At 52.8% G+C, this 8495-nt stretch overlaps 1 protein-coding gene across 4 annotated transcripts; it reads right to left on the minus strand.

Moving 5' to 3' along the window:
* Positions 1 to 1435: 1435 nt before the first annotated feature.
* PDCL (phosducin like) lies at positions 1436 to 8495 on the minus strand. 4 transcript variants are annotated; one of them, XM_002720483.5, is made up of 4 exons: positions 8365 to 8495; positions 5638 to 5814; positions 4399 to 4580; positions 1436 to 2951 (listed from the first exon to the last, which is right to left on the minus strand). In XM_002720483.5, the coding sequence occupies exons 2-4, from the start codon at positions 5807 to 5809 to the stop codon at positions 2400 to 2402; spliced, it is 906 nt and encodes a 301-aa protein (XP_002720529.1). In that variant the 5' UTR covers positions 5810 to 5814; positions 8365 to 8495; the 3' UTR covers positions 1436 to 2399. The 4 variants fall into 4 exon arrangements, with proteins under 4 accessions (XP_002720529.1, XP_008271582.1, XP_008271583.1 ...); XM_008273360.4 differs by having other exon boundaries at positions 8361 to 8491; XM_008273361.4 differs by having other exon boundaries at positions 8347 to 8491.

The raw sequence follows: 8495 nt of genomic DNA on the forward strand, positions 1-8495 counted from the left end.
CGACTCAGAAGCAGAACAACCCAGGACGACGAGAGGCCATCTGAGCAGGGTCCTGCGTCCACTTCAGCGGCGGCTGAGCGAGCGTTGTGTGACAGGGGTGACTCGACCCCTGCGCTGGTGCCTCTCGAACTTCCGCAGGCCTCAATCTCTCCAGCAGGCCCGGGGGGAGGCCCGACAGCCGCACTGGTGACGGGGTCCCCGTGTGCTGATGCAGCAGCTGCTCCGGGGACCCCTCGGGAGACCCCACAGGGCTGGGCCGTGAAGACGAGGGGGCCTCGCCGGAAGGAACACAACCGGCGAGCGAGCGAGACGAGGTCGGAACCCAGCGCTGTCTGCCTCCGCCCCGCCGGAGGAAGAGGCGGCGACAGGGTTGCCCTGTCCACGTCTGTCCACTTCGCTTTAGAGTTTCTGTTCCTGGAAGACAAGTCAAGGTTCAGCGTATGCGTGAGTAACACATGTCCATTTCCAGGGAGAACAAAAGACGGCCTGTGAGAGACATTTTGAAGTGTTCCTGTCCGTTCAAAAAATCATTCCTCTTCTAGAAATCCTATAATGAGAATGGTCCAGAACACAGATACTGGTAACCTAAATATCAAATATGAAGGGACTGGCTAAACAAACGATGGTGTATATAAGTGATGGAAAATTACAAAGCCATCGAGAATTATTTATTTAGAGTTTTTACAACATGTCAAAGTGTTTATGGTATAATATTAAGTAAAGCAGAGCATAGAACCAGATTCAAAAAGCTCTGAGTGTTACTAAAACCACCAAAAAGAGACTAAGAGGAAACCAACTATGACATTGACAACAGTTTATCTCTGCTTCTAATAATTTTCTGTACTTTCCACATTTTTAAAGATTTATTTTATTTATTTGAAAGTCCTGGTTAGAGAGAGAGAGAGAGAGAAGTCTTCCATCTGCCGGTTTACTTCCAAATGGCTGAGCAGCCAGGGCAGAGCCAGGAGCCAGGAGCTTCTTCTGGGTGTCCCATGTGGGTACAAGGGCCCAAGCACTTGGGCCACCCTCTGCTGCTTTCCCAGGCCACAGCAGGGAGCTGGATCGGAAGAGGAGCAGCTGGAACTCCAACCAGCGCCCACATGGGGTGCCGGCGCTGCAGACAGCAGCTTAACCCGCTGCACCACGGCTCCAGCCCCACCTTCCACACTTTCCACAGAGAGATTTCTTAGACAAAGACACTGCACATTTTCTTTCTGGCGATGAAACACAACAGATATTATCAAGACTCTTGTGCAGGTAGTCACTCCCCGAATGGCCAGGAAAACTGAAACCGTGGATTTTAAAAGCTAATATTTAATTTTAGATTACATTTTTCCCTGACCCTAGAATGTATATTTTTAAAGAAACAAAAGAAAAAAACTCAAATGACAACTATTATTATAAATACATGGAAAAAAAAGACTCGATACATATAGAAATTGTAACAGGGATTTATTTTGGTTGGTGATATTGTATGGCTCTTTAAATCTCTTTTTAGCTTAATTTTTATACCTTTCCCCCAGTTAATATCTATTACTTTGGTAATAAAAATAAGCATCTGCTGACTCTCTTTTTAAGAGACAACCACCAAACCAATGACAGCACCTCTATACAATGGAACAGCAATAGCAATTTAAAAAATGCTGCAGGAGACTAAATTTACTGACACGAAACACAGCCTGACCACACTATAAAACAGTATGTTTAGAATGATCCCGGTGTTTTGTTTAAAAACAAAGCAAACACAGAATGTCTGTATATACATAGAAAATACCTTATTTTTCCGACAAGCACAAAACAACAAAAAAGTTTTTAAGAAGCCTACATTAAACATAAAGTTATCTTGCTAAATATAAAGAGAGAGAGAGAGACGTTCCAATTCCACCCCAGCCTGAGTGTCTGAGCGGTCAGCAGGGGTCCTTTCTCCGGAGCAGGACCTCGTGATGGGGCGAAAATGCGCTGTCTGGAAACTCAAACAAGACCCTGGTGGAGAAGGTCAAGGGGAAAAATCCAACTGCCTTCTGAAGGGCGGTGGATCTGACTACAAGTAGATACAGTGTACCACCACTGGACCAAGGAAATGCACTATTTACGTTGCAAGCAACACGCTACCTAGGGAGCGGCAGGGCAGGACGCGGGCTTCAGACTGCAAACAGTCTGGAGAATCTTAAGTAAACAGCTCAGAAGCCCGGCTTCCTGTTTATACAGTCTGCAGCCACTTTATTGCTAACTACGAGGTGATCCAGCACTCCGGCTGAATCTGAGAATTTTTAGGCTTTGCACACAAGAAGAGGGACGACAAAGCCGAGGAACCCGCAGACACACAAAGGAACAAAACCAGACGAGACGCCTGCCTTCCGGCCCTGGCAGCGAGCAGTCCACGCACGCCGACCGCCAGCTCAATCTATTTCCAGGTCACTGTCCTCGCTGTGGCAGGTGGCAGAGTCACGCACAGCCGTCAGCAGCAGCACTTCCTTCTCCGGGAGTAACCCAAACTCCTGCAGAAAAGCCTCCAGGTCCACGGCGAAGAAGTCTTCCCCCAGCTGGTCGGTGACACGAACGAAGTTGCCGATCAGCTCGCCTCCCTTGTAGATGAGCAGGGCTGGGAGCGCGTTCCTGGTGAACCGACTGCTGGCCCCGATGACCGAGCTCCGCACCCGGCAGAACTTCACGGCCGGGTACTCCCCGGCCAGGCAGATCATGCAGCCGTGCATGGCCTCCGTCCCGGGGACGCCGTCCTCGTAAATGTGCACCATGATGAGGGTGCTTTTCTGCTCTTTGTCGATCATGTCTAAAAACCCTTCTCCGCTGGGGATCTCAAAAACCTGCTTGAACTGGGGCCCCCGGTGCAGCTGCCGCCGCATCTCCTCCATCCTCTGCTTCCGGTACTGCTGCAGAAATGCTTCGTCGTCCTGGTCCTCGTTCATCACCGCGAACTCCTTCAGGGTCATCTGCAGGCGGGCCGGCAGGTGAGCACGAGGACCGGCGCGGCACACTCCCGGGAACGGGCAATGCACGCTGGGCACCGTGCTAAGTGCTTTACGTCCACCCTGTCTCACTGGATCCTCAGGACAGCCCCATCGGGAAGGGACTCTCACCACCTCCGGTTTTTGCTGTTTCTTTTTTAAATCAGTGAGATCCCAAGATTTAACACTATTTGCACGAGTTCACACAAATACTGAGTGTAAGACCCGGACTCAAACTAGATTTTTAAAATCCAGCCTTGTAGCCCCCGTAGCTTATTTTCTCTCATCCAATTAGGCTGTCACCTGCTTTTTTATAACTATTCCCTCGTGTTTCCACATTTTCACAAAATTATACATAACGTGTTCTGTTTGGCTCGGCCACTCCTCTGACATTAGGCAGTTTCCAGTTCTGTTCCGCCGCAGGTAACAGCGGGATGGGGGCTGCCTCTCCCAGGACTGACCCACGTGACCGCGGCTTTACTCTGGTCTTTGGCCTCAACATCAGCAAGAGGCCCAGTTAAGTTACAAAAGCATCTTCCTTCTCCCTGCTCCTGTAGCAACCCCTAGCTCTGCCTAATCCTATATAGATTAGGGCCAGTGAGTTGGGCATCTCATTAGATTCAGACCAGTGGGGTTTCTATCACTGCCCACGCCACTCTGAGGGCACTGCTACACTTACCGCCCGTTTTCTTCCCAGAATACCAGGGTGGCTCCCTCCGACCAGTCACAGCTTGTGCCTCAGTCTACCATCCTGAACTCATCCCCCCGGCCAAGGTGACCGGCTCCTGGCTCAATCCTCTCGTGTGCGCCCTGATCTGGGCTGATACTTGAGCTCAGTCACAGCTGAATGCTCAGGCACTCCTGGCCTCGTCCAAGGTCAGAGGGCACAGAGTCCCTTGAATGCTGAGAAGGTAAGAAGGCACGAGGAATCTCGCTGCAAACCTCTGAGAATAAATTCTCAAGAACGGGCTTCAGACAAAACAGAAGAGTATCACGCAAACAAGAAACTCTATCAGAATCCTAACTCGGGACGCCCTGCCCTGGTCACCCTGCCCCGGTCAGCACTGCTTTCATCCCCTCTAAAATGGGGTTGACACCACCACTCTCAGACGGCCATTTCTGGCCTGAGGTCAAAGCTCAGTCACAGATGGGAAATGACATATCCGGAGTGTTTTGGCTGGGCCTTCTCCCCACACAGCCCTGTGCAGAGGAGTGTCGGGGGAGTGAGATGGCAACCTCGTGTACCCCGTGGAGGGTTAGAAAGAGACCCTTTCCCGTGGGCACCAGAAGCAGAGCTGAGACTCAGACCCAGGTGTGCCCTCATCTTGATTCGGCTCCGCAAAGCTTCCCCGAGGCCAAATCAACCACCTGTCCCTCCGGAATCGCGAACCCCAGCCCTCACGGCCAGAGCGGCCTCGCTTCTGCCCGTTACCTTGCTGCTCATCTTCTCCTGGAGGTCCTTCTCTCTCTGTCGCTCCTCCTCTTCGTCCAGATGGGACCTGCAGGTCATGGACAGCTTCTTGATCAGCCGCTCCATCTCCCGGCACTGCTCCTCCCTTTGCTCGGTCTCCAGCTGCTTGAAGCGGCGCCAGTCGTTGATCACGCCTTTAGGACCTGAGTGGGGCGAGCGAGGGTGTGAGCAGCTACCAAGAATGACATCCCAGCTCCCACCTGCCCGAAGCCTGCTCCGTCTACTGCACAGCGAACACTGGGCTTCTGTGCACTCCGCCGCAGGTCAGCGAGGGCCACACACAACAATGCACACAGCCAAGCCTGCGCTCAGCTGTTGCAAGCTGAGTTAAATCAATCAATCAATATTCATCTGCTCAAAGGAAAATACTTGGAAAGCAACACTTACACAAACTGAGGCAGCTCTATAATTTCTGCCATGAAAAAATTCCAAATATGTTAGGTTTTAAAAAAATTACTAGGGGCTGGCACTGTGGCGTAGGGGGTAAAGCCGCCACCTGTAGTGTCAGCATCCCATACGGAGGTTGCTCCACTTCTGATCCAGCTCTCTGCTGTGGCCTGGGAAAGCACAGAGGATGGCCCAAGTCCTTGGGCCCCTACATCCACGTGGGAGACCTGGAAGAAGCTCCTGGCTCCTGGCTTCAGCATTACCCAGCCCCAGCCATTGCAGCCATTTGGGGAGTGAACCAGCAGATGAAAGACCTCTCTCTCTCTCTCTCTTCCTCTCTCTCTGTAATTCAGCCTTTCAAATAAATAAAATAAACCTTAAAAAAAATACTATTTGTCACCTACCAGGATGGTAAAGAGCAGAAGTCTGATAACACAGTAGGAAGACACAGGTATGGAGAAATATCATATTGCTAGTTGAACTACAGTACCCCCTGAACAGACATCAATTTGACAATGTGTCATATCTATGAATTTATACCACCAGTATACTCATATTTAAGATTTATGGGACATCAAACAATTATTAATATGAGAATCAAGATCCAATCCCAGGCCAGTCTGCTCACTACCATGCTGCTATAAACACACATTTGCTTTGTGCAGCAAAAAGGCTGAGGCATACAAAATGAAATCATAACACCACATTACTCTGGATATGGGCCTGGAGCTGGCAAGAAGTGATGACACCTGGATTGATGCATATTTAATAGATGTTGTTAAGCCTGTTCCAGAGCTCAGGGCTTTGCCATACCTGTGTTAACGGAGATGCCTTCCCCTGCCGGCTCGGCCTCTGCTGTCATGGAACTGCTGGCTGGGGCACCCCTGCCCCCGTCCTTGTCCTCATGGTCACTGTCCTCGTCCTCACTGCTGCTGTAGTAGTACTGCAATTTCTCCCCCAGCAACTTGTCATCCAGAGTTGTCATGGCGCCTGGAAGGGGGCAACATATCAGACTCTCAGCCGGCTGGAACCGGATCAACAGCGATGGGAAGCACAGGGTACTCGCTTGTGCTGAGACCCTAGAACTTACAGGACCCTAACAGTGACTTTTTGAAAAGCAGACAGAATCTGGGGTGGGTGTTTGGTGTCAGAGTTAAGCCACCACTTGGGGCACACATAAATCATATCCGAGTACCTGGGTTTGAGTCCCAGCTGCGCTGCCAACTCTCGTAACCCGCCACGTGCATCCTGGGGGACAGCCGTTGATGGCTCAAGGAACTAAGCCCCTGTTACTCACGTGGGAGACCACGACTGAATTCCAGGCTCCTGGCTTTGGTCTGATCCAACCCTAGCAGTTGCTGGCATTTCGGGAGTGAACCAGTAGATGAAAGATATCTTTCTGCCCCACGAATAAATAAAATTTTTAAGAATTAAATAAAAGCACAATCTATAAACTCCTACCTGATCTAGGACACTAGGATTTATTATGCTTTTTTTATTTTTTTTTATTTTTATTTATTTATTTTTTGACAGGCAGAGTGGACAGTGAGAGAGAGAGAGAGACAGAGAGAAAGGTCTTCCTTTTGCCGTTGGTTCACCCTCCAATGGCCACCGCGGCAGGCGCGCTGCAGCCAGCGCACCACGCTGATCCGATGGCAGGAGCCAGGTACTTATCCTGGTCTCCCATGGGGTGCAGGGCCCAAGGACTTGGGCCATCCTCCACTGCACTCCCTGGCCACAGCAGAGAGCTGGCCTGGAAGAGGGGCAACCGGGACAGAATCCGGTGCCCCGACCGGGACTAGAACCTGGTGTGCGGCGCCGCAAGGCAGAGGATTAGCCTAGTGAGCCGTGGCGCCGGCCTATTATGCTTTTTTAAAAAAAGATTTTTTAAAATTTATTTGAAAGGCAGAATTAGAGAGAAAGAGAGAAATCTTCTATTGACTGGTTCACTCCTCAAATGGCCTCAATGGCCAGGGCTGCCATGCCAGGGCCAGGAGCCAGGAGCTCCCTCTGAGTCTCCCACACGGGTAGCAGGGCCCAACACTTGGACCACCTTCCACTGCTTATATCATTTCTGCACATTATACGGTGCTCTCTTATTAGAAGGTAAAATTTCAGGCTCAATAAAGCAAGTTCCTTTTCCCACCTTCAGAGCAAACAGTGGAGCTGGGCCCAGACCCCAGGGATCCTGCCTCTGAGCTGAATTACTGCCTACACTTGGCTGGCTGGAATCGACTTTACAGACTGATGGCTTTACCTATGCTTTTAGTTTGCCTGCCAAGACTGCTGGCAACTGAAAACCTGGGTAAGGATTCTCAGGGAAAACTTGAGGAACCATCAAAGGCACGATGCTGAGTTACTGTCTCTGTACCTGGCTTCCATCCTCCCAGCCAGCACACAGAGCCCCCCCCCCCCCCATTCTGACTGGTTAAAAGAGGGGCCATTGGCCTGAGCTGCGGCTCATGAGGCTAATCCTCCACCTGCGGTGCCGGCACACCGGGTTCTAGTCCCGGTTGGGGCGCCAGATTCTGTCCCAGTTGCCCCTCTTCCAGTCCAGCTCTCTGCTGTGGCCCAGGAGGGCAGTGGAGGATGGCCCAAGTGCTTGGGCCCTGCACCCACAAGAGAGACCAGGAGGAAGCACCTGGCTCCTGGCTTTGGATCAGCGCAGCTTTCCGGCCGTAGCGGTCATTTGGAGGGGTGAATCAATGGAAGGAAGACCTTTCTCTCTGTCTCTCTCTCTCTCTAACTCTGCCTATCAATCAATCAATCAATCAATAAAAGAGGGGCCATAGGTAGGACAGCCAGGGACATCCCGGGAAGAGGTAGGGCTTAAGGACAGAGCAGGAGCGGTCAATCGGCACGCACTTCCCCCTAAGCATGTCGGTTCTGTGCAGCCTTCGCTAAGACCCGCACAGTGCCCGTGTGGGGGCCTCCCACAGCTAGTGTCCAGCCCCGCCGCCCAGCACAGTACACCCGTACAGAGGCTGCAAGGTTCCGAAGGGGCTCTGGGGACCCCGACAGTCAGAGGGGGAGAGGGTTGCACAGGCGACAGGGCCAGGGAGGATGGGGTAGCTAGACGGGCTGCACAAAACCAGCCTAAAGAATGCGGAGGTGCCAGGCAGCAGGCAAAGGGGCGGGGTGGAGGCGGGGCCTGCACGAGTAGGAGGGGCCAGCGGGCGGGGCCAGCGGGCGGGGCGGGGCCGACGGAGGAGCGAGCGGGTGGAGGCGGGGCCTGAGGGGAAGCGAGCTTGCTGAGGCAGAACCTGCGGAGGGGAGCATGCAAGGGGCGGAGCCGCATAGTAGAGTGCCTGAGTGGGCGGAGCCAGCCGAAAGCGCGCTAGGGAGGTGGGCCCGCAGAGGCGCGGGAGGGGCCACCGGGAGAGCCCCGGCAGGGAGCGGCGAGCTGCTACAAGGGGAGGTGGCCGGGCAGCTGTGCCGAGCGTGAGGGTCGAGGGGGCAGGAAGGCAAGGCAGGCCCTCCCGGGCTCGCCAACCGTCCGCCCGCAGTTTCCTCCCGGCTCACCCCAGGGTAGTTACCCGCCTGGCTCCGTCTGGATCCCTGAGGTAGCAGCTCCAGGCACCGGAAGGAAGGGAAAGCTCACTTACAGGAAGAGAAGTGGGTCGGTGCCCTGAAGAGAGAAGCCGGCGGAGTCCCGACTGCGAGAGCCAATG

The sequence above is a fragment of the Oryctolagus cuniculus genome, chromosome 1, assembly GCF_964237555.1.
Source record: "Oryctolagus cuniculus chromosome 1, mOryCun1.1, whole genome shotgun sequence".
NCBI lineage: Eukaryota > Metazoa > Chordata > Mammalia > Lagomorpha > Leporidae > Oryctolagus > Oryctolagus cuniculus.